Source organism: Patagioenas fasciata, chromosome 22 (genome assembly GCF_037038585.1).
Source record: "Patagioenas fasciata isolate bPatFas1 chromosome 22, bPatFas1.hap1, whole genome shotgun sequence".
NCBI classification, from domain to species: domain Eukaryota; kingdom Metazoa; phylum Chordata; class Aves; order Columbiformes; family Columbidae; genus Patagioenas; species Patagioenas fasciata.
The window spans coordinates 2,092,496-2,116,873 of record NC_092541.1 but is presented as its reverse complement, the minus strand read 5'-3'; the positions used below and the strand labels follow the sequence as shown (position 1 = coordinate 2,116,873).

The 24,378-nt window shown below is 66.4% G+C and overlaps 4 protein-coding genes across 6 annotated transcripts; 2 read left to right on the top strand and 2 right to left on the bottom strand.

Annotated features, from left to right (window-relative positions):
- The first annotated feature begins 655 nt into the window (after window positions 1-655).
- Window positions 656-4,487, top strand: PNMT (phenylethanolamine N-methyltransferase). The gene is given in 4 exon segments (XM_065856451.2): window positions 656-742; window positions 744-909; window positions 1,443-1,650; window positions 2,966-4,487. Coding segments are annotated over 4 exon segments (897 nt in total). The 3' UTR covers window positions 3,402-4,487.
- A 210-nt stretch (window positions 4,488-4,697) lies between these two features.
- PGAP3 (post-GPI attachment to proteins phospholipase 3) lies at window positions 4,698-8,660 on the bottom strand. Of its 2 annotated transcripts, none has more exons than XM_065856449.2 (8): window positions 8,429-8,660; window positions 7,610-7,707; window positions 7,377-7,499; window positions 6,857-6,919; window positions 6,680-6,741; window positions 6,468-6,604; window positions 6,170-6,368; window positions 4,698-5,277 (listed from the first exon to the last, which is right to left on the bottom strand). In XM_065856449.2, exons 1-8 carry the CDS (start codon window positions 8,631-8,633, stop codon window positions 5,214-5,216), a joined length of 951 nt encoding a protein of 316 aa, XP_065712521.1. In that variant the 5' UTR covers window positions 8,634-8,660; the 3' UTR covers window positions 4,698-5,213. The 2 variants fall into 2 exon arrangements, with proteins under 2 accessions (XP_065712521.1, XP_065712520.2); XM_065856448.2 differs by having other exon boundaries at window positions 7,377-7,529; window positions 8,429-8,659.
- A 1,248-nt stretch (window positions 8,661-9,908) lies between these two features.
- ERBB2 (erb-b2 receptor tyrosine kinase 2) lies at window positions 9,909-20,806 on the top strand. Of its 2 annotated transcripts, none has more exons than XM_065856410.2 (27): window positions 9,909-10,078; window positions 12,639-12,790; window positions 12,874-13,060; window positions 13,693-13,830; window positions 13,924-13,992; window positions 14,508-14,620; window positions 14,706-14,847; window positions 14,921-15,037; window positions 15,384-15,510; window positions 15,598-15,671; window positions 15,755-15,845; window positions 15,931-16,130; window positions 16,682-16,814; window positions 16,914-17,004; window positions 17,090-17,250; window positions 17,334-17,381; window positions 17,478-17,616; window positions 17,702-17,824; window positions 17,899-17,997; window positions 18,073-18,258; window positions 18,327-18,482; window positions 18,821-18,896; window positions 18,972-19,118; window positions 19,208-19,305; window positions 19,379-19,549; window positions 19,709-19,982; window positions 20,063-20,806. In XM_065856410.2, exons 1-27 carry the CDS (start codon window positions 10,003-10,005, stop codon window positions 20,389-20,391), a joined length of 3,717 nt encoding a protein of 1,238 aa, XP_065712482.2. In that variant the 5' UTR covers window positions 9,909-10,002; the 3' UTR covers window positions 20,392-20,806. The 2 variants fall into 2 exon arrangements, with proteins under 2 accessions (XP_065712482.2, XP_071674076.1); XM_071817975.1 differs by lacking the exon at window positions 9,909-10,078 and adding an exon at window positions 10,585-10,609.
- A 252-nt stretch (window positions 20,807-21,058) lies between these two features.
- On the bottom strand, window positions 21,059-23,871 carry MIEN1 (migration and invasion enhancer 1). Its single transcript, XM_065856460.2, has 4 exons — window positions 23,730-23,871; window positions 22,774-22,871; window positions 22,236-22,312; window positions 21,059-21,902 (listed from the first exon to the last, which is right to left on the bottom strand). The coding sequence occupies exons 1-4, from the start codon at window positions 23,813-23,815 to the stop codon at window positions 21,819-21,821; spliced, it is 345 nt and encodes a 114-aa protein (XP_065712532.1). The 5' UTR covers window positions 23,816-23,871; the 3' UTR covers window positions 21,059-21,818.
- Window positions 23,872-24,378: the final 507 nt, after the last annotated feature.

The following is a 24,378-nucleotide window of genomic DNA, read 5'->3' as shown; positions in this document are numbered from 1 at the left end:
ATCCCCATGCCATCCCCATCCCTGTCCCATCCCTGTTACCCATTTCGTCCCCATCCCTGTCCCCATGCCATCCCCATCCCATTCCCATCCCTGTCCCCAACCTGTTACCCATTTCATCCCCATCCCTGTTCCAATTCCATCCCCATCCCTGTCTTGTCCTGTCCCCATCCCATCCCAATCCATCCTCATCCCTGTTTCCCATTTCATCCCCATCCCTGTCCCCATTCCATCCCCGTCTCATCCCCTTCTCCCCCATGCCGTCTGTGCTCCTACAGCTCTGGCACAGGTGGGATTTGGACACTTTAATCCCCCCTCCCCAAAAAATCCATAAGCGGGTCCCATCCTGCCCCTTATCCCAAGGAGCTGGGAGCACTGGGAGCTCTGCTGAGGTCCAGCACCCTCAGCTCAGTGGTGACGGAGGAACCAGGGGGAGCCCCATCCCAATCCCATCCCGGGGGACATTCCCCTGGGACACTCGTGGGGAAGGGGGGTTCCCAACCAGGACACCACATCTGGAGATGGCGGGGGTGGGGGAAACTTGAGGCCGCAGGATCCAGGGTTCCCGTCCCCCCCATTTCGAGGCCAGAACACCATTGCTCATCTCCGGCGTCCAGCCGCGCCCCCCCGGGCGCTGGCGCTAACCTGGTTATCCGCGATGGATGGCACCGTCACCAGCGCTCGGCGCGGCCCCCCCGGCCCGGCCGGGGTTATAAAGCGGGTGTGGGCACCACCGCCGCCGCAGCCCCCCCCTCGCCATGAGCAGCTTGGCCGCCCTCCGCGAGGGCTACGAGCGCTTCGACCCCCGCGCCTACCTGCACAACAATTACCTGCCCCCCCGCGCCGACTTCTCCTCCGAGGAGTTCGTGGTGCCCTGGAAGCTGCGATGTCTGGCAGAGACCTTTGCCAGCGGTGAGGGGGGAACTGAGGCGCAGGGGGGGGACTGGGGTATGGGGGGGGGGGACTGAAACATGGGGGGGACTGAGACATGGGGGGAAAACTGAGGCACGGGGTGGGGACTGAGGCATGGGGGGGAACTGAGGCACGGGGTGGGGACTGAGGCATGGGGGGGAATTGAGGCATGGGGGGGGGACTGAGGCATGGGATGGGAACTGAGGCACCAGGGGAACTGAGGCACAGGGGGGAACTGAGGCACGGGGGGGAACTGAGGCAGTGGGGGAAACTGAGGCATGGAGGGGAACTGAGGCATGGGGGGGAAAGTGAGGCATGGGGGGGAAAGTGAGGCATGGGGGGGGAACTGAGGCATGGGGGGGGAACTGAGGCATGGGGGAAGCTGAGGCACGGGGTGGGAGACCCCTCGGCACCCACCCATCTCCCACCCCTCTACCCGGGTGGGACCCTCTCGGTTGTCCCTGTCCCCGCTGCCGGTGCCTGGCTCATTGTGGGACACCCCCCTCCCCTTGTGTGTCCCCCCACAACCCCAGGTGAGATCCGGGGGCGCACGCTGATCGACGTGGGGTCGGGTCCCACCATCTACCAGCTGCTGAGCGCCTGCGACCACTTTGAGGAGATCGTGGCCACCGATTACCTGGCGGTGAACCGGGAGGAGCTGGGGCGCTGGGCACGGGGGGACCCCGGCACCTTCGACTGGACCCCCTTCATCCGCCACGTCTGCAAGATCGAGGGGCGCGGGTAGGGCTGGGGACACGGGGGACAGCGGGGTGGGTGACCCTGGTGGGAGCCCTGTGGTGTCACAGCTGCGTGGCCCTGGGGACATTGGGGTGATCCCTATAGGATGGTGTCCCTGAATCCCCATAGGATAGCGACCCAAAATCCCCACTGTTCCACAGCCTCATGTCCCCACAGGACGGGCTGATCCCTGCAGGATCGTGTCCCCAGATCCCGTGGGATCACAGCCCCACATCCCTGAGGATGCTGGGTTGATCTCTATAGGATCGTGTCCCCAGATCCCGTGGGATCACAGCCCCACATCCCTGAGGATGCTGGGTTGACCTCTATAGGATCGTGTCCCCAGATCCCGTGGGATCACAGCCCCACATCCCTGAGGATGCTGGGTTGATCTCTATAGGATCGTGTCCCCAGATCCCGTGGGATCACAGCCCCACATCCCTGAGGATACTGGGTTGATCTCTATAGGATCGTGTCCCCAGATCCCGTGGGATCACAGCCCCACATCCCTGAGGATGCTGGGTTGATCTCTATAGGATCGTGTCCCCAGATCCCGTGGGATCACAGCCTCACATCCCTGAGGATGCTGGGTTGATCTCTATAGGATCGTGTCCCCAGATCCCGTGGGATCACAGCCTCATGTCCCCACAGGCACTGGTCTGTTCCTGCAGGATCATGTCCCTGTGAACACTGGGCTGATCCCTGTGGGATCCTGTCCGTGTGTCGATAAGTTGATCCCTCCAGGATCCTGTGCCCATGTCCTTGTGGATGTGGGCTGATCCTTGTGGGATCCTGCCCCCATGTCCCTGTGGATGTTGATTGACCCTTGCGGGATCGTGTCCCTATGTCCCTGTGGATATCAGTTGATCCTTGTGGGATCTTGTCCCCATGTCCTTGTGGATGTTGATTGATCCTTGTGGGATCGTGTCCCTAGAAATGTTGGGTTGATCTCTGCGGGATCTTGCCCCTATGTCCCCGTGGATATTGGTTGATCCTTGTGGGATCTTGTCTCCACATCCTCGTGGATATGGGTTGATCCTTGCGGGATCCTGCCCCCATGTCCCTGTGGATGTGGGTTGATCTCTGTGGGATATTGTCCCCATGTCCCTGTGGGTGCTGGGTTGATCCCTGCGGGATCTTGTCCCTATGGATATTGGTTGATCCTTGTGGGATCTTGTCCCCACGTCCTTGTGGACGTGGGTTGATCCTTGCAGGATCCTGCCCTCATGTCCCTGCGGGTGCTGATCCCCACAGCATCCTGTCCCCATGTCCCCACGGGACCCCCCCCCAATCCCCACCGACCCCCCGATCCCCGCAGGGAGCCGTGGCAGGAGAAGCAGCGCCGGCTGCGCCAGCGCCTGCGCCGGATCCTGCCCATCGACGTGCACCAACCGGACCCATTGGGCGCCCCCCTGCACCCCAAGGCCGACGCCATCGTCTCTGCCTTTTGCCTGGAGGCCGTGAGCCCCGACCGCGCGGCCTTCGCCCGGGCCCTGGCGCACGTGGCGTCGCTGCTGCGCCCGGGGGGCCACGCGTTGCTGTTGGGGGCCCTGGGGGAGTCGTTCTACCTGGCGGGGGCCGCGGCGCTGCCGGTGGTGCCGTTGGCCGAGGACGACGTGCGGGCGGCGCTGAGGGACGCGGGGCTGGGGCTGCGCGATTTCCGCTCGTACGCCATGCCGCCCGCCCTGCGCACCGGCGTGGACGACGTGGACGGCGTGTTCTTCGCCCACGCGCAGAAGGCGCTGGAAGGATGAGGGTGGCCCCCCCCACACACCCCCAAAAAAACAGGGATGCCCACCCCCCACCTCCCCTAAACAGGGACGTCTCCCCTAAGAGGAACCACCCCCTAAGGATGGACAGCCCTCCGAATAGGGATATCCCCACAAAGAGGGATGCCCCCCCTAAATAGGGATCACCCCCTAAAGAAGGGTGGTCCCCCCCCAGAGGGATACTCGCAAACAGGGACACCGCCAAGCACGGACACCCCCAAAAAGGGACCACCCCCTAAAGAGGGAACCCCTCCCCAAGAGGGACACCCCCAAGCAGGGACACCCCCAAACAGGGACACCCCCAAACAGGGACCACCCCCTAAAGTAGGGCAGTCCCCCCCCAAGAGGGACACCCCCAAACAGGGACACCCTCCAAAAAGGGATCACCCCCTAAGGATGGACACCCCCCCCCCCCCAAAAACAGGGATATCCCCACAAAGAGGGACACCCCCCAAATAGGGACCACCCCCTAAAGAAGGGCAGTCCCCTCCCAGAGGGACACCCCCAAACAGGGACCCCCCCCAAACAGGGACCACCCCCTAAGGATGGACACCCCCCAAATAGGGATATCCCCACAAAGAGGGACACCCCCCCAAACAGGGACCACCTCCCTAAAGAAGGGCAGTCCCCCCCAGAGGGACACCCCCAAACAGGGACACCCCCCCCAAAAAGGGACCACCCCTAAAGAGAGACCCCCCAAAGATGGACATCCCCTAAAGAAAGACAAACCCCCGCAAATAGGGACACCCCCCCCCCCCAAACAGGGACCACCCCCCCAAAGAGCGCCATACCCCCCAAAGAGGGACATCTTCCCCCCCCCCCAAAGAAGGACCACCCCCTAATGAAGGGCATCCCCCAAAAAGGGACACCCCCCCAAATAGGGGCAACCCCAAAAAAAGGACACTCCCCCCAAGAAGGGACACCCCCCCCCCCAAAAGAGGGAGCTCCCCCACAGAGTGACCCCTCAAAAAGAGACGCCCCACCTGGGGACCCCCCCCAAGTCACCCCTATATTTTGTGCCACCAAGCCCTGGTGTCCCCACGATGTCCCCAATAAAGCCTGAGCTGCACGGCCCAGCCTGGCAGTGCCTTGAGGGGGGGGCACCCAGAGATCCTGGTGGGGGCTCAGGATGGGGCGAGGGGTGCACATGGATATGGGGCACAGGGGGGGTTTGGTGTGCACCATGGTGGGGGGGCACATGATGTGAGAGCAGGGTGGGCAATGGGGTACAGGGTAAACAGGGGGGGCCACAGTGCGGGGGGGACTACAGGCAGGCGAGACCCAGATCAAACAGCTTTATTCACACCCCAAAACACACCCAGGCATGGGGGGTGCATCCCCGGGGGGGGCACAGCCCCTCTGGCGGGGAAGGGGGGGCCACCCCCAGCCCCAAGGCACCTCCAGCCCCACACGCACCCCCGGCAAAATCCAGGGGGTCCGACCCCCCTACTCTGTGCACACAGACCCCCCCCGCCACCCACGTCCCCCCGCGGCTCGGGGGGGGCACCATTGCCACCTCGCGGCTGCCGCGCTCCACGGCAGGGACGGCTCAGCACCAACCGGGGGGGGGCTCAGCTTCCCCCACCCCCCCACAACCCATAGGGGGGGTCCCGGCCCCCCCGCACCCCAGGGAAGGGAGATGGGGGGCACGGGGTGGGGGAATGCAGAGAGAACATCAAACCTCAGAAGGCAATGGGGGGAAGGAGATTGTGAGCGGGGGGGACAAGGCGGGGTCACTTGGCACCGGGCAGGACCGCGGGGGGGGGCGAAGGGCTGTGCGACCCCCCCCCGGCAGCTCTAGTCCACTTTGCAGAGCTCGGCCTTGGCCTTGAGGAGGTAGAGGCTGTCGTCCGTCAGGAAACTGGGGGGGGAAGGATGAGGGCTGGGGGGGGGGCCGGGGGGGCCCCGGTTCTGCAGCCCAACCCATGGGGAGCAAGGTCCCCCCAGCACCCCCATTTGAAGACGAGGGGAAACTGAGTGTCCCATAGGCAAGAGTGGGACCCCCCCGCCCCCGCCCAGCACCCGATGGGACAAGGGGGGGGCACTGAGCATCCCATGGACCAAAGGGGGACCCTTAGCACCCCCATTTTAAGGGGGGGGGGGCACTGCAGACAAAAGTAGGGTCCCCAGCACCGCAGTTTTAATAGGGGAGCACTGAGAATCCCATGGACCAAAGGGGGGACCCTTAGCACCCCAATTTCAAGAAGGGGGGCACTGTGGACAGAAGTGGGGTCCCCAGCACCTCAGTTTTAATAGGGGAGTACTAAGAATCCCATGGAGGAAAGGGGGGACCCTTAGGACCCCAATTTCAAGAGAGGGGGGCACTGTGGACAAAAGTGGGGTCCCCAGCACCTCAGTTTTAATAGGGGAGTACTAAGAATCCCATGGAGGAAAGGGGGGACCCTTAGCACCCCAATTTCAAGACAGGGGGGCACTGTGGACAAAAGTGGGGTCACCAAGCACCTCAGTTTTAAGACAAGAGCACTGAGAATCCCGTGGAGGAAAGGGGGGACCCTTAGCACCCCAATTCAAGAGGGGGGCACTGTGGACAAAAGTGGGGTTCCCCAGCACCCTCATTTCAAGCATGGGACTCCCAGCCCCCCCATGGGAAACAGAGAGGCCTCCAAAACCCCAATTGAAACTATAGGAAAGCCTGGTGTGCCTGGCGCTCCTACCATAAAAGTGGGACCCCCCCCAGCACCCCTATTTTAAGACAAGCCCCTATTTTAAGGGCTGGGGAGGGGGGCACCGACCTGTAGAAGAGGACGTTGAGGGGGATGGTGCCGATGTGCCAGAGCGCGTGGGCGTCCAGCACCCAAAACAACGGGGGGAAGTCGAGGAGCTCGAGCAGCGCCAGCGCCTGCAGCAGCAGCACCACGGCCGCGCACTTCCAGCCGTGCGGCAGCCGCGTCCGCGCGCACCAGCGCAGCCACCACGCCACGTTCAGCAGCCCTCGGGGACACCAAAACAATCGGGGTCATGGCGGGGGGGGGATGCACCCCAAAGAGGGTACGAACCCCCCCTACCCAAACCCCGGTGATGGTTTCTCACCGATCGCCGCGTTCGCTGCCATGTTGTAGCCGTAGTCGAAGCGGACGAGGGTCAGGTAGGAGATGTGGGCGGCGAGGATGAGGAGGAGGAAGGCTCTGAGGATGCTGATTAAGGCCGGGCGCTGCAGCCCCAGCGTCCTGCGAGGAAGAGGAGGAGGAAGGTGGGCGTTGGTTGTCACCGCCGGCGTCCCCGGTGTCCCCGCGGTCACCCACCTGACGCCGCAGAGGTACACGGAGTGCAGGACGACAGCCGAGGCGCAGAAATAGTCCAGTTTCTGCAGGATTTGGGGCTGGGTGAGACGGGGGGTTCCGGCACATGGCCCCCCCCAAATCCCAAGCAGGACCCTGGTGCTGGTTTGGGGACAGAAGGTGACAAAGGCCACCACTCACCTCCGTCACAGCCGTGTCCCTCGTGTGGAAAACGGTGGACCAGAACCAGGCGTTTAAGGAGACCTGGGGGAGACAAACCCAAAATGTCAGGGACACACACACAGGCTGGGGAGACAAACCCAAAATGTGGGGGACACACACACAGGCTGCGCAGCCCCCCAATGCCAGCCCAGTGTCACCTCCCTGCCAGGGGACGTCCCAAATCATCAGGCTCCTTAGGGAAGATAAGCACTTGTGGCACTGGCCAGAGCTTGGGGTTTGCTAATTAATTCAATGAATTAATTAGATTAAAAACCCTCAAGATCCCGTGCTCGGGCAGAGGACGCCCCCAAAGTCCCCTTGTCACCCCTGTGATGTGGGGAGACCCCCAAATGGGGATGTGGGTGCAGTAGAGCCCCCCTGGGGAGGAGGAAAGGGGGAAAAAGGGGGAAAAGAGGAAAAACAAGGGGGACAAGTGGAAGAAAGGGGAGAAAAGGGGGAAAAGGGGAGAAAAAAGGGAAAAGGGGGGGTCATGGCTCACCCAGGCGAAGGCGACGCAGGTGGGGTACATGGGGGACGCGGGGGGGACGGTGGCTTTGTAGCGCAGCAGCATGATGAAGCCGGCCAGGCCGTTGAGGAAGGAGGCGAAGGCGGAGGCCGGTTCCTGGAAGAAGAGGAACCGCCAGAACGGCCACTGCAACGGAGAGCGGAGTTGGGGGGGTCAATAGGGGACCCCAGTCCCCTCCCGGTGCGTCCCAGCGCCTCCCAGCTCACCTTGCCGTGGAACTGGGGCACCCTGTGGCCGCCCTGCACGTAGAGCCGCACCGTCAGCCACATGCACTCGTATTTGCAGTCGTCTCGGCAGGTCCAGCCTGTGCCCGGGGGGGGAGCGGTGGGAGGGGGGCGGCTGCTGTGGCCCCCCAGTTCCTCCCAGTTTGGACCATCACGCTGTGTGGTCAAACCGCTACAGGTACTGGGAGCACCAGGATGCAGGTGGGGTGATTGGGAGCTGGGGGGGGGATGTTCTGTGTGGCTGGGGGTTCGCTGCTGTGCTGGGGATGGATAGGACACCCAGATCTTCCTCCAGTGACTTCCAGTACAGCCCAGTGTCCCCTCCCGAATGGTCCAGTGACCCACTAAACGACTCGACATAGGCTAGCACCTCCCCCAGCAAAAACCAGTGTCCCCCAGTACAGACCAGCACCCCCTAGCGAGGCTGCAGACAGCCCCAGTGCTTCCCAGTGCCGCCCCAGTCCATCCCAGTGCTTCCCAGCACAGCTCCAGTCCATCCCAGTGACCCCCAGAACAGAACTACAATGGCCCAGTGCCTCCCAGTACGGCCCAGCACCCCGCAGCCAGGCCACAGCACAGCCCAGTTGCTCCCCAGTCCATCCCAGCGCCCCCCAGTCCATCCCAGCGCTCCCCAGTCCATCCCAGTGACGGATCCCGTCCGCACGATCCAGCCCCGCCCGCCCAGGCAGCCGCTGCGGGGGCGTGGCCTCCGCGGAAGGCGTGGCCCGAGGACTGGGCGCGGTCTCATTTTGGGGGCGTGGCCCGGAGCGGCAGCCAATGGGTGCGAGGCGGGGGCGGTACCTGTCAGGCCCATGTAGAGCGGCTGGCGGGCGCGGAAGTGCCGCAGCGCCGCCCCCGAGCAGTTCTGCCGCTCGCAACGGCCCAGGCACTCCCGGTACAGCGGCTCCCGGTCACCCTGCGAGCCCCGGGCCGGGCCTGGCGCCGTCGCTGCCCCGAGCAGCAGCAACAACGCGGCCCGAGCCGCGCCGCCGCCGCCGGCCGCCATCGCCGCCCGGCCCGCCCCCTTCACTTCCGGCCCGCCCCGGAAACGGGGGGCGGCGCGGGGCACTGTGGGATATAACGCCTTCGTCGGCCACTGGGATGATGGGATACAGTCCCCCAGGAGGGGAGGCTCATGGGATATATCCCCCCCATGGGCACCCTCCGTAGAGGCTCATGGGATATATTCCCCCACCCGTGCACCGCGTCCCTCGGGGGGCTGCCGGGCCCCGAGGGGGTGTGTGGGGACCCCGGCTCCCCGTGGGGCCTGGGGCCCGGACCTGGGGGCAGCACAGCTTCGGGTGCCCCTACCTCGGGCTGGGCCCTGCAGGCTCCGGCCATGCGGCACCTGGGGCGGGGCCCGTGCGGCGAGGACCCGAGGTGGCCGCGGTCCCTTGGGGTGCCAATGGCTGGGGACAGGGCGGACGTGCCACCCCCTGTGCCCTCTCCGGGGTGGCCACTGTCCTGTCTTAGGGTGGTGGTGACAGGCTGGCTCCTGCCTCCAAGGAGCCATCACCCCTGGGCACATGGCGGTTCCAGCCCCCCCAGCATTGGGGCGCCCTCTCCAGCTCCTCCCTGGGGGGCTGCGGGTGGCCACGGTGACATGCGTGAGAACACGGGATGGGGACATGGTGGGAACAACCAGCCCCATGTGGGGATGCTATCCCGGTTCTTCTTGGCTGGGGGGGTTCGGTCGGGTGTGTGGGGCGTCCCCATTGCTGTCTGTGCCCATCCCAGAGGACCCGTGTCCCAATGTCCCCCCCTGTGCACCCAGGGCAGCAACGTATCTTGTGCCCAGGGTGGGGGATAGGGGACAGATGCCAACTCCAGGCCACCTCATTGGGGACCCATCGCGTGCTGCTGGGGTGTCCCTGCACCTCGGGACTGACCCCCCCCCCCCCACCCCTGGGATTATCCTCACGTCCCCAAACCCAGGAGTGGCATTACTGTCCCCTTCCTCTGCACGGGTGACACTCACAGCCCCAGCGGGCCAGGTGAGGGGACAAGGACGGGGTTTTTCTCCCCGCGGTGACGCCTCCGCACCCCCAACCCTGCAGCCGGTGCAGCCCCGCCGGGGTGCGGGACCCCGAGACCACCGGGCCGGGGGGCGTCCCGCACCAGGACGGGTTCGCTGTCCCCCGGGAGCGTGGGGGTCCCGATGCTCCCGGTGCAGCGGGGGCGGCGGGAGCGCGCGCGGGAATGGCGGGGGGGGGTGGGGGTGGAGGGGGAGCGGGCGCGCCCTCCCCCGGGGCCGGGAGCGCGCGGCGCGGCCCCGCCAGGCGGAGCCCGGGAGCGGCGGGAGGCGGCGGCTCCGCACCGCAAACTTTCCCGGAGCGGCCGGCGGGGGCCATGGGCCGCGGCCCGCGCTGAGCACCATGATCCCCGCCGGACGCTGCCTCTGCGCCGGGCTCCTGCTCGCCGCCCTCTGCGGCCCCCCCGCCGCCGCCGAAGGTGGGTTCGACCGCACCGGGACGGGGACCGGCGGTGGGGGGGGTCACCGGGGAGCGGGGGGACACCGGGGAGCGTGGGGACAGCGGGAACAGCGAGGACACCGGGCCGCAGGAGCCGCCCCCCCGGTGGCGGCGGGACTTTGTGCAAAGTTTTGCACGGGAGCGACCGACACCGAGGGCACCGGGGGAGCACCGGGGGGGACCGGGAGTGCACCGGGGGGGCAGTAAGTTGAGGGTCCGGCGTGCACGGGGGTTGCTCTGTTGAAAGCGACGGGACCTCCTCGGTTCCGATCCCTCCCGGTGCCCCCTCGGTCCCCCCCGGTTGTCCCGCGCCGCGATCGCCTGCAGGGACTGGGGGGCCGGACTGGGCTGGACTGGGAGGCGCTGGGCCGGACGGCGCTGCCCTGCCCGCTCTGCCCCGGCCCCCCCAGGCGGGACGAGCCCCGGGTCCCCTGCCCCGGGAGGAGTTTGGGGAACCCGGTACCGCCCCGAGGAGCGGGGACCCCCCCGCCCGGCTGCAGCCAGCGCTCCGGTAACTCCCGGGGAAGCAGGGCCGGGGGTGGGCACCCCAAATTCCCGGGGCTCCCTTCGCGGTGCCACGGGGAAGTTTCGGGGTGCAGGGCAGGGAGCCGCGGGGTGCCGGGGCAGGAGCGGGTGGGTGGCTGGGTGGGTGCGTCCCCGTCGCTCCCATCCACATTCTCGACGTGCCGCACCCTGCCCAGCCCGGAGAGCGGCCGGGAGGGAGCGGGGAGCAGCCTGGGCAGGAGCGCTGGCCCCGGGCCTCGGCGGGGACACGGCTGGCAGGGGACAAGGACGGGGGTGGTGGCCCCGCGGTGGCCACCAGCATCCCCAGAAGAGGCTGGCAGGGGGACAAGGACGGGGGTGGTGGTCCCAAGGTGGCCACCAGAAGTGGCTCACAGGGTTTGAGCCCCGCGTTGTGGGGGCAGGTCCAGCACCAGGGGCGTTTTGGGAAGCAAATGCCTGGTGGGGATGAGTGATGCAGGATTGTGGAGCAGGGACATGGGGACATGCAGGGTCCCCCTCTGCTCCTGGCACCCCACGGCTTGCCCTGCTCAGAGGGTCCGTGCCTGGCGAGCTCCCAGCTCTGGGCTGGGGACACACTGGTGTGTCCCCATGTCCCCAACGCCATCCCTTGGGCCGGATCCTTGTGTTGGCCAGGAGGGGATGACTGGCAGCCCCAGCTTGGTGTCAACCGGGGCCAGTGCAACCCTGTGGGCACATGGCTGGTGGCTCTACCAGACCCCTCGGTGGCCACCTGCGAGCAGACAGGACGTTCCGCGGTGACACTGCCCACAGGGACAGGTCACTGCCTGCCCTCCCGGTGCCCGGCTGGGGACCAGGGGTAGCCAGCAGGACCAGGATCCCACCAGGATCCGTCCCTGCTCCCGTCCCACCTGCCCTTCGCCCAGGACAGCCAGCACCCCCTGCCCGCACCGTGGGGTAGACCTTGAGCTTTGGCCACTTGCTGCGATGCCACCGTTTCCTCCTGGGGGGACCCTCCGTTGTGCAGCCAAAGCCACCGCAGTGGGCTGAGAGCTGAACCCCAAATTTGGGGGGCACCCCAGCCGTGCCCGGGGGCTCTCCTTGGCTCGGTGGCCCTGCAGCGGGCAGAGGAGGCGGCCGGCAGCCACGAGGCCCTGCAGGCAGCTGCCGGCACCAGGGGCTGTCACTCAGCCACGGGGTGGCCGGTGGCCCCTCCAGCCAGGCACAGGGACGCCAAACCCGGGCGGAGGGCAGAGAACGGCTGCCTGACCCCCTGTACCCCGGTGTCCCCTTGTCCCGTGTGCAGGGAGGGGATGGCAGTGGCACCGGGGCGGTGGCAGGGGGGTGTCGGAGCGGAGCTGGGGTGCCGGGGTCTGTGGGGGCCGCGGGCGCGCCGGGGCTGGGCCGTGCCCGCCAGCCCCTGCGTCACCGCTGCTCCCCAAACACGCCCGACCTGAAAAGGCGGTTCCTGCCGGGAGCGGGCGGCCGGGGGCCCCGGTGCCACCCATGGCCGTGACTCACCCGCCCAACACGGGGCCCAGGGCGGGCTCCCGCACCTCAAACCCATCCCCCGACACCCCGGGGATGGTCCCCTGGCCAGAAACCCCCCGTGGGACGGGGCCAGCCGGGCTGCGGCAGCCGCCACCGCTCAACAATCGGGTCTTGTCTCGGCGCGGCCCCCCCGCCGGCGTGGGCAGAGCATTCCTGCCCGCGGCCCCCGCTGCGGCCCCCGGCACGGGGCACCCGAGGGGGGGGTTTGCAGCAAGATTTGGGTTTGCAGGTCCCAGCTCAGCCCCCGACGCCCACCGCGGGGACAGGGTGACACCGGTGTCCCTCGTGCGGGGGGCGGGGTGCCAAAGCGGGAGCCGTTTTGCCGCGTGCCGGGGCGGGAGATCCAGGAAACCCATCGGAAGCTGTTGGGAGATAATCGTCCATCTATCTCCGGATCCGCGGCGTTTCCTGCGGACGCCGGTGGTGCCACCGCAGGGTCACTTTCCCGCGGGGGCGCGGATGAAGGGGACGGGACCCGCGGCTGAGCTCCCGCTGTGTCCCCGCAGTCTGCACGGGGACCGACATGAAGCTGCTGCGTCCCTCCAGCCCCGAGAGCCACTACGAGACCCTGCGGCACCTCTACCAGGGCTGCCAGGTGGTGCAGGGCAACCTGGAGCTCACCTACCTGCCCCCCGACGCCGACACCGCCTTCCTCAAGGTGCACAAAAGAGGGGAAAACCCCCCCAGGTGGGGCACGGCGGGGGTCTGGCTGTGCCCCTCACAATGTCCCCTTGTCCCCAGGACATCAAGGAGGTGCAGGGCTACGTGCTGATCGCGGAGAACCAAGTGAGCGGGTTGGAGCTGCAGAACCTGCGCATCATCCGGGGGACGCAGCTGTTCCAGGAGCGTTACGCCCTGGCCGTGGTGGGCAACGCCGGCCCCACCGGGACCCCGGGGCTGCGCCAGCTCGGCATGAGGCACCTCACAGGTCAGGGACGCCCTCCCCGGGTGGGGGCTCCTGCCATGGGGTGCTGGGGGGGCTGCAGGTCCCTGCCCAGAGTGCTGGTCCCCAACAGTCCCTGCCTGGAGCGCTGGGTCCCTGCCCAGGGCTGGGTGTCCCCAAGGGGCTGTGGGTCAACCCAACCCATAGCTGGGTGTCCCCGTGGGGTTGCAGGTCCCTATCCAGGGCTGGGTGTCCCCACGGGGCTGTGGGTCTCCCCAGTCTACGTCTGGGTGTCCCCATGGGGTTGCAGGTCCCTATCCAGGGCTGGGTGTCCCCATGGGGCTGCATGTCCCCCCATCCATGCCTGGGCATCCCCGTGGGGCAACAGGTGTCCCCAGTCCATAGCTGGGTGTCCCCATGGGGCTACAGGTGTCCCCAGTCCATAGCTGGGTGTCCCCATGGGGCTATAGGTGCCCCCAGTCCATAGCTGGGTGTCCCCATGGGGTGACAGGTCCCAATCTGGGACTGGGCGTCCCCATGGGGCTGTATGTCCCCCCACATCCACAGCTGGGTGTCCCCATGGGGTGGCAGATCCCCCCCATTCACAGCTGGGTGTCCCCATGAGGCTGCAGCCCCCCCCCCCCCATGCTGACCCCCCCGTCCCTGTCCCTGCACAGAGATCCTGAAAGGGGGGGTGCGCATCGAGGGGAACCCCCAGCTCTGCTTCCAGGAGACCATCCTGTGGGCCGACATCTTCCACCGGCACAACGAGCTCCGTGGCGAGATCCTCGTGGAGAGCGCCCGCAGCCGCAGCTGTGAGCACCCGGGGGGGCCGGGGGGCGGGTTGGACCCACGGAGGGGGCTCGGGGGGTTGCCAGCCCCCCCTGCCACCACCCCCCTCTCTGCAGGTCCCGACTGCCGGGCGCTGTGTCCCGAGGGGCACTGCTGGGGCGAGGGGCCGCAGGACTGCCAGACGCGTGAGTGCAGACACCTCTGCCCCCCCTGCACCCCCAAAACCCTGCCGGCCCCTCCAAAATCTCTGGGGACCCCCCCTCCCTCTGCATGTCCCTGCCCCATTGACCCCAACTCGCCACCTCGCCACCCCAGGGACCCCCTTGCCCCCCCAGTCTCCCCATGGGCTCCCCAGAATCCTTGCTCTGAGGACACCCACTTACCCCCCAAATCCCTGTCCCATTGTCCCCTACTTGTCACCTAAATCCTGTCCCCAGAGACCCCCTGGACCTCCTGCTTCCCTCCCACAGCTCCCCAGCATCCTTGCTTTGGAGCCCCCCACCTATTCCCCCTTATCTGACCCATTATCCTCTACTTGGCGCCCAAATCCTTACCCTGCTTGGGGCTCCCCTCACCCCCTGTAAATCCCTTCCCTGGGAATCCACCTACACCCCATCCCAGGGACATCCCTTGGGGAGGAGGGGGGAGGCATTTGTGGGGTCCTCGTCCCCCATCGCATGTCTCCGTGCCCCCCCCGCAGTGACCAACAGCATCTGCCACGGCTGCCCGCGCTGCAAGGGCACGAAGCCGACGGATTGCTGCCACGAGCAGTGCGCCGCCGGCTGCACCGGCCCCAAGCACTCCGACTGCCTGGTGAGCGCCGGGGACAGCGGGGGGACCCGCGGGGACACAGCCCGGGGGGTGACATCCACCGTTGTGTCCACCCCCACCAACCCAGGCCTGCCTGAACTTCAACCGGAGCGGGATCTGCGAGCTGCACTGTCCCCCCCTCGTCATCTACAACTCGGACACCTTCGAGTCGGTGCCCAACCGCGACGGGCGCTACACCTTCGGTGCCAGCTGCGTCAGCCAGTGTCCCTGTGCGTGTGGTGGCAGCGGGGGGGGACGCTGCTGAGCCACTGTGGCCCTGACCCCCTCCTCACCCCCCCCCAGATAACTACCTGGCGACGGAGGTGGGATCCTGCACCCTTGTGTGCCCCCAGAACAGCCAAGAGGTGACGGTCAACAACGTCCAGAAGTGCGAGAAGTGCAGCAAACCCTGCCCGGAGGGTGAGCAGCGCCCCCCTTGGCACCTGGGGGGGCCCTGGGGACCCTGGGGTGTGCTGACCATGTCCTAAGGGGGGTCCCTGGGGCACTGGCCATGCCCTCGGGGGGGCTCTGGAGACCCTGGGGTGTGCTGACCATGTCCTAAGGGGGGTCCTTGGGGCGCTGGCCATGCCCTCGGGGGGGCTCTGGGGACCCTGGGGTGTGCTGACCATGTCCTAAGGGGGGTCCCTGGGGTGCTGGCCAAGCGCTTCGGGTGCTCCTGCATGGCTAGGGAGGCAGGAGCAGTGAGTGTTTCTGGGGGAGCGGGGGGTCCCGGCGGACCCCCCCAGCCCTGCTATGCCCCCCACAGTGTGCTACGGGCTGGGGGTGGATTTCCTGAAGGGCGTCCGCGCCGTCAACGCCTCCAACATCCAGCACTTCAACGGCTGCACCAAGATTTTCGGCAGCCTGGCCTTCCTTCCCGAGACCTTCACTGGGTAAGGACCCCTCCACGAGCCCACAGGCGGCCACCAGGACCCCCCTGGGATCCCCACCCCCTCCAACTTCCCTCCTGTCCTTGGCAGAGACCCCAGCACCAACACACCCCCCCTGGACCCCAAACTGCTGCGGATCTTCGAGAGCCTGGAGGAGCTGACGGGTGAGAGCAGGGGGAGCCGGGGGGCTGTGAATGGGGCTGGGGGGGACACGAGAGCAGTGACAGTGACACTCACCTCCCCACAGGTTTCCTCTACATCGCCGCCTGGCCCCCAGGCATGTCAGACCTGGGCGTCTTCCAAAACCTGCGGGTGATCCGGGGCCGAGTGTTGCACAAGTGAGCGGGGTTGGGGACACGGTGAGGGACGTGGGGACGTTTTGTCGGGGGGGGTCTCGGTGCTCACCCGGCGGTGTCTCGGCAGCGGCGCCTACTCGCTGACGCTGCAGGACCTGGGGGTGCGGGCGCTGGGGCTGCGCGCCCTGCGGGAGATCAGCAGCGGGATGGTCCTCGTCCACCACAACCCCCAGCTCTGCTTCCTGCAGAAGGTGCCCTGGGGCAGCATCTTCCGCAACCCCCGGCAGCGCCTCTTCCAGACCCACAACAAACCCCCCGAGCAGTGCGGTAGGTGACACCCGGGATGGGGGGAATGGGGTTGGGGGAAGCTGGTGGATCCACCCATGGTGCTCATAGAGAATGTCCTGGGTGCTGGGGAGGCCAAACCGTGGATCCTGGGGTCACTTTGGGCTTGAGGTGCTGGAGCGAGTTGAGAGAAGGGAATGGAGCTGGGGAAGGGGCTGGAGCACAAGTGTGATGGGAGCGGCTGAGGGACCTGGGGGGTTCTGCAAGGAAACGGCCTCAAGTTGCACCAGGGGAGGTTGAGATTGGATCTGGGAACAATTTCTTCCCCAAAGGGCTGTGGGGCATTGGAACAGGCTGCCCAGGGCAGTGCTGGAGTCACCATCCCTGGAGGGTTGGACAGACGGACATGAGCTTCTCAGGACACGGGGCAGCGACAAAGCTGGGTTATGGTTGGACTCTATGATCCTGAGGGTCTTTTCCAACCAAAATGATCCTGTGATCCTATGAAACCTGAGGGTGCACTCCATCCCACTCTGTGTCACTGACATGTATGTCTCGGTCATTGTCACCTACATCTGTGTGTCCCCCCCCAGAAAGCGAGGGGCTGGTCTGCTCCCCGCTCTGCGCCCACGGCCACTGCTGGGGCCCCGGCCCGACCCAGTGTGTCACCTGCCAGCGGTTCCTGCGGGGACAGGAGTGCGTCGCCTCCTGCAACATCCTGGACGGGTGAGCAGGGAGCCTGGGGATGGCGGGCAGAGCCCCCACACCACGGGGGGTCCGGGACCCCCATCCCTGAGCCCGCCCCACGCTCCCTTCTCCCCGCAGAGCCATCCGTGAACACGCCAACGGGACGCGGTGCCTGCCCTGTCACCCTGAGTGCCAGCCCCAGAACGGCACCGAGACCTGCTTCGGCTCCGTGAGGACACAGGGGGATGGAAGGGGGGTTTGGGGGCCACCCCGGACGCCTGGGTCCCTCACCCCCCCGCCGTGTCCCCCCGCAGGAGGCGGACCAGTGCGTGGCGTGTGCCCACTACAAGGACGCGCAGCAGTGCGTGCGGCGCTGCCCCAGCGGGGTGAAGGCGGACGCCTCTTTTGTCCCCGTCTGGAAGTACCCGGACGAGAACGGCGTCTGCCAGCTCTGCCCCACCAACTGCACCCACTCGTGAGTCGGGTTTGGGGTGGGAACGGGGAAGGATGGGGGTCACAGCGGGACGCTGACGCGGGGGATGTTGTTGTGTCCCCAAGGTGCACGATCCGGGATGAGGACGGGTGTCCCGTGGATCAAAAACCGAGGTACAAGCGCCCTGTGCCACCCTGACCCCCACCCCTCGGGGTGCTGGGGAGCTTCCCCAGCAGGGACCCCCACCCTGGTCACCTCCTGTCCCCCAGCCAGGTGACATCCATCATCGCCGGCGTGGTGGGGGCTCTGCTGGTCGTCGTCCTCCTGCTCATCACCGTCATCTGCGTCAAGCGCCGGCGGCAGCAGGAGCGCAAACACGCCATGCGGCGCCTGCTGCAGGAGACCGAGGTGGGGACACGGGAACCCCTGGTGCTGAGGGGGGGTCAGGAGCATGGCTCTGGTTCCCCCTCACCCACTCGTGTGTGTCCCACAGCTGGTGGAGCCACTGACGCCCAGCGGGGCCCTCCCCAACCAGGCGCAGATGCGGATCCTCAAGGAGACGGAGCTCAAGAAAGTCAAAGTTTTGGGCTCCGGTGCTTTTGGCACCGTCTATAAGGTGTGTGGGGGTTTCACCAGTGGGGTGGGGACATCCCCGCTCCACCCCCCTCACTTATATCCCCCCATTCCTAGGGCATCTGGATCCCCGACGGCGAGAGCGTGAAGATCCCGGTGGCCATCAAGGTCTTGCGGGAGAACACGTCGCCCAAAGCCAACAAGGAGATTTTGGACGTGAGTGTTCTGGTGGTGCGGGGGGACAAGTGGTGGCCCCCCTGCCCAGCCTGACCGGCCCCTTTCCCCCTACAGGAGGCCTACGTGATGGCGGGGGTGGGCAGTCCCTATGTGTCACGGCTGCTGGGCATCTGCCTGACGTCCACGGTGCAGCTGGTGACGCAGCTGATGCCCTACGGCTGCCTCCTGGACTACGTGCGCGAGAACAAGGACCACATCGGCTCCCAGGACCTGCTCAACTGGTGTGTGCAGATCGCCAAGGTAGGACACGGGGTTGGGGGAACACGGTGGGGACACTGGGGGGCCAGGCTGATGTGTGCTGTCCCCAGGGGATGAGTTACCTGGAGGAGGTGCGGCTGGTGCACCGGGACCTGGCCGCTCGCAACGTCCTGGTCAAGAGCCCCAACCACGTCAAGATCACCGACTTCGGGCTGGCCCGGCTGCTCGACATCGATGAGACCGAGTACCACGCTGATGGCGGCAAGGTGGGGCTTGGGGACGTGGGGACCACGGTGCGTCCCCCTGGGGACAGCCAGACCCCCCCCAGTCCTGCCCATAGAATCATCAAATCGTTCTGGTTGGAGAAGCCCCTCAAGATTGAGTCCTATGTCCCCCAACCCCTGGCACTGCCCCGTGTCCTGAGAACCTCATGTCCGTCTGTCCAGCCCTCCAGGGATGGTGACTGCAGCACTGCCCTGGGCAGCCTGTTCCAATGCCCCACAGCCCTTTGGGGAAGAAATCATTCCCAGTTTCCAATCTAAACCTCCCTGGCACAACTTGAGGCCGTTTCCTCTCATCCTTCTCTCCGTCTGCCCTGTCCCAGGTCCCCATCAAGTGGATGGCACTGGAATCAATCCTCCGACGGCGCTTCACGCACCAGAGCGACGTCTGGAGCTACGGTACCTCAGGGTGACCCCGTCCCCGGGCTGGCAGGGGACCTGGGGCACCGCTCACCCTTGTCCCTGTCCCCACAGGTGTCACCGTGTGGGAGCTGATGACATTTGGGGCGAAACCCTACGACGGGATCCCCGCTCGGGAGATCCCGGATCTGCTGGAGAAGGGCGAGCGGCTGCCACAGCCGCCCATCTGCACCATCGACGTCTATATGATCATGGTGAAATGTACGGGGAGGGGGACAAGGACAGGGGGCTGTGGTGGCACGTTGCCCCTCCCAGCCCTGACATCACCCGGTTCTCCCCACCCCCCCCAGGCTGGATGATCGACTCCGAGTGCCGACCCAAATTTCGGGAGCTGGTCACCGAGTTCTCCCGCATGGCCCGCGACCCCCAGCGCTTCGTTGTCATCCAGGTACGCGGCTCCCTGGGGGTCCTGCCCCCCCGCCAGCACCCCGGGGGGGCACTAACCACTCACCCCCCTCCAGAACGACCTGGCGGGGCTGCCGGGCTCCATGGACAGCACGTTCTACCGCGCGCTGCTGGAGGAGGAGGACATGGGGGACCTGGTTGACGCCGAGGAGTACTTGGTCCCTCACCAGGGCTTCTTCAGCGCCGAGAGCTCCAGCGCCTACCGCAGCCGCATCTCCTCCACGCGGGTAGGTGGGGGGCAAGAGGGAGCCCCCTCTTTGCTGCCAGAGGTGACCCTAGTGCTGGCGGGGGGGATGTGGGGTGTAAATCCCCCACACAGGCACTGGGACGGGTCCCTGGGTGTGGGGTGCTAGCGCCTGACTCAGTGCCCCCCATCCTGTCCCCAGAGCACGGCAGAAACCCCGGCTGACACGGAGGAGGGTGAAGGTTTGGCCGCCTTCCCCTTCCCCTCCCCGGGGCTGGCGGAGGGGCCAGAGAGTCCCGTGCTGGAGCCACCAGAGGAGGACGGGGCGACCAAGGGGGTCCCGCAGAGCGGGGGGGCACGGGAGCCCAGCTCCCTGCCCCGCTACAGCGAGGATCCCACCACGCTGGTGGCCGAGGACGGCGAGAGTCTGGACCCCGAGGGTGTCACCCCCCCAGCCACCCGCACCGCCATGCCAGGTAGGGAGGGGACAAGGGGGACCCTGCGTGGGGAGGCAGCAAGCCCATGGTGGTCCCTACCGTGTCCCTTGTCCCTGCAGAGTACGTGAACCAGGCTGTGGAGCGGCGGTCCCCACCCCGGCACCCCCGCGCGCCCCCGTCCCCGCCGGACAAGCCCAAGGGACACCAGGGGAAGAACGGGCTCATCAAGGACACCAAGAACCCCTTCGCCGGGCCCTTCGGCCACGCCGTGGAGAACCCCGAGTACCTGGCCCCCCCCGGGCCCTTCAGCCAGGCCTTCGACAACCCCTACTACTGGAACCAAGACCCCCCCAAACCCGGGGGCCCCGAGGGCGGCCCCGGCACGACACCCACGGCCGAGAACCCTGAATACCTGGGCCTGGCCGGCCCTGACAATGCGGCTGTGTAGGGCTGGGGACACACCCCCCCCACTTCGCCAAGGCAGCTTGAGGGGGACGGCATGGCGAGCTTTGGGGCTGTTACACCAGCCACCGAGAACCCAGGACGCTGTGGGACACTCATGGGGACTGGAGAGTCACCCTTGTGCCAGGTGTTGCTGTGGGGACCCCCAAACTGCACTGAGCCGGGGGACACACAGCCCACCGCCGTCACCCCAAAGGCTCCAATGCCACCACCCCCCTCTCCAAGCTGTCCCTGTCCCTCGCCGCCCCCCATACCGGCGCCCCCGCCGCGCCGGGACACACGGACTTGCACTGAGAGCGGACGGACGCCAGACGTGCGTTGCAGCTCCTCCCGGATTCTTTTGAAGCCGACTGTACCGCACCGAGATGTATATTTGATAATTGTACATTGTTTTTTTATGACTCCCTTAGTCTGTGTGGTTCCTCCTTCCTCCAGCACAGGGGACCCGGGGTCACCTCCTAGGGACAGTTGTGTCCTTTCCCTCAGCTGCTGCCACCCGGGGAGGCAGCGAAGGGCAGGACGCGCTTTTTGGGAGGGTAAAAGTCCCGATCCCGCCGGGCAGGCAAGAGCTGGGACCTGATTTAAACCCATTTTCATGCTTCAGTGCCCCTGTCCCACCCCTGTGACCAAGGGACACAGGAGGGGCCACCACCTTCTCCTCCGTCCTTTATTCACTGGGTTTATACACAGTATAGAATAAATAGGGGGGGCCCCTGGGCCGGCTCAGCCACCCCCGGTGAGAGGCAGAGTCGTTACGGGGGCGAAGCTCGAGGACGGGGCGGGGGGGGGAAATCGTGGCTGTTAAATAAACCTCTTGGCCGTGGGGACGGAGCCGAGACGGGGTTCCCATGCCCGGGGCGGGGGCAGCCGGTCCCTGCTGCCCTCACACCAGTTTAAACAGTGACAGGAGAGACTTTAATTATTAACGAATCGCACTAAAAGTTGCGAGTGAGTGGTTTTTCCTCTGCTGGAGGGGCTGGAGCTGCCAAGTCACCCCCCACACACCTGGCCTGGCTCCCCTGAGGGCTGGGAAAAGAGTTTGGTGGTGGGGTCCCCAAATCTGCAGGGGCTGAGGGAGAGGAGAGCCCCCCCCGTCACTGCTGAGGGGAGGCAAAGGCAGGTAGGGAGCCCCTCCACATCACGGGGGGTCAGGCACAGCGGGGACACGACCCAAAGGGACCGGCCAGGATGGCCTCCCCAGCCCAGTGACACCAGTACTGGCAGCTCTGCCCATCCCAGCGCTCACCCCCAGTTACCAGGGAGGGTCCTGACGTTGTCACATCGCCCCAATGTCCCTGGTCCCCCCCCAGACGTGCAGGAAGCAAATGAAGGCAGCGTGAAGCTGGGAGGTGCCAGTCGGAGGTCACTGGTGGTCACTGGTGGGTGCTGGGAGGTCCCAGCCGGGCGCGGGGGCTACAGGATGACGCAGGGGGGGCGGCTGTTGGTGATTTTCTCCAGCGGTTCCCCATTCCTCGCTCGGCGAATCGCTTCAATCAGCTGAGGAGACAAGAGGGGAGAATACGTGGGGGTCAGGCAGCGCCACGGGGGCAAATCCCGGCCATGCCAAGGCAGGAAGCCCAGGAGCCTTTTTCCTCTGCTCCCCACACTGCTCAGGGTCCCTCTGTACCCCAGCAGGACCTGCGGCAGGTCCTGGCAGGGTGGTACGAAGGGGAGCAACACCCGACGGGATCGTGAGCGTCGCCAGAGCTCAGGGAGAATGGGAGGGTGAGGAAATGGGGATGTCCAGGGAAAAACAGGACACGGGGGAGGTCACTGCGAAAATAAACCTGCCTGAAAGTGACACAAGGACCCTGCAGGGCCGGTACTCACGTCCTTCTCGTAGGGAAATCCTCCATTCTCCAGCTTGGAGAAAACCAGCTGCCCGTTGATCTCAATCTCAAAGGCACCTGAAAAGCACCCGGGGCCAAACTGTGAGCTGTGTCCCCAACCTGCACAGTGTCACAACCCCGTGTCCCTGCCCTATATGGTGTCACCAACTTCTCGCCCATCCCACTGCCATTGCTGCCGCACCGAGCTCCAGCACAGGCACACAGGAGGCAGAGACGCCACAGTGTCACCCCCAGTGGCAAGACAGGGCTGGCAGAGCACACAAGGCACCCCCAGAGAGCCTGGGGGGGTTCCGCCAGCCCCCCAGGCTCCAGAGTCTCTGCGTGCCCCGAGACCTGGGTGAGGGGCAGCCCCCACAACGTGCAGCACTCAACAAGGGCACAACCCCCTCCAGCCTCACCAGAAAGTTTCCACCAGCTCAGCCCCCCCAAACCAGGGCTGACACCCTGCACTGCTGTGGAAGCAGGTGGGGGTCACCCAACCCACAGCACACCCCAGCAGGGCCCCCCCGCAGCCTTACCGGTGCCCCCCAGGCGGGACTCGATCTCGATGTCGGGGTACTCCTCCCGCACCGCGCTCGCCAGCTCCTGGTACGTGGGCTCGAAGCCGCAGGGCTCGCTGGGGGTGGGGGGGGCAGGTGAGAGGGGGGCGCAGCCGGGGGAGCCCCCACCAGCATCCCCCATCACCCTGTCCAACCCCTCCCCAAAGTGAGGACCCTCAGCACCCACCTCCCCTGCTGCTGACCCCTAACTCCACGACCTCCGTCCCTGTGTCACCCCTGTCCCTGTGTCCCCCCCAAACCCAGAATCACAGAATGTCAGGGGCTGAAGGGCCCTGGAAAGCTCATCCAGTGCAATCCCCCCATGGAGCAGGAACACCCAGCTGAGGTTCCACAGGAAGGTGTCCAGGCGGGTTTGAATGTCTGCAGAGAAGGAGACTCCACAACCTCCCTGGGCAGCCTGGGCCAGGCTCTGACACCCTCACCATGAACAAGTTTCTTCTCAAATTTAAGTGGAACCTTTTGTGTTCCAGTTTGCACCCATTGCCCCTTGTCCTGTCACTGGTTGTCACCCAGAAGAGCCTGGCTCCATCCTCCTGACACTGCCCCTTTCCATATTGATCCCCAGGAATGAGTCCCCCCTCAGTCTCCTCTTCTCCAGCTCCAGAGCCCCAGCTCCCTCAGCCTTTCCTCACACGGGAGATGCTCCACTCCCTTCAGCATCTTGGTGGCTGCGCTGGACTCTCTCCAGCAGTTCCCTGTCCTTCTGGAACTGAGGGGCCACAACTGGACACAATATTCCAGGTGTGGTCTCCCCAGGGCAGAGCAGAGGGGCAGGAGAACCTCTCTGACCTACTGAACACCCCCGTTCTATCCCAGCCCCGGTGCCATTGGCCTCCCCAGTTCTTGGCCGCCGGCAGCGCCGCAAGCCCCGCAGGCGGCGGAGCGGCACAGCCCGTGGCCGGCGCGGTGCTCACCAATACTCCACCACGATGCGGACCCGCCGCTCGGCCCCGGGCCCCGTCCCGGCCGCCGCCGCCGCCTCCTCGGCCCCGCCGCTCATCGCCGCTCGCCCGCCGCTTCCGGGTGTGCCCACGTGACGCGGCCCTTTCCGGCTGCGCGGCACCGCCTCCTCTCGTCTGCTCCCGGCGGGCACCGCCGCGCCACCTGCTGGAGGGAGGAGCGCACAGCGGCGGGGCCGCCCTCGCCCGCCGCGTCCCCACGGAACCCGCGGGGACCCGCAGCGACCCCGTGGGATCCGCAACCGCCCCGTGGGACCCGCGGTGGCACCGTGGGACCCGCAGCAACCCGACGGGACCCACAACCACCCCTATGGGACCCGCAAACACGCCCATAGGACCCGCAACCAGCCCCCTGGGGACACCCACAGACCCCAAGGGGTCACCCGCGGACCCGTGTGGAACCCTCAGCGTCCCTCGCGGGGACCACCTGAGCCCCCCATAGGAACCTCTTCGGGGACTCTATGTCCCCAAGGAACCCATGAGGTCACCCACACCCCCCGTGGGGACACGCACACCCCTTATGGGGACACCCACAGACCCCATGGGGGCACCCACGGGCCCTATGGGGCTCGCACGACTCCATGGAGACCCCCCGTCCCCAGGC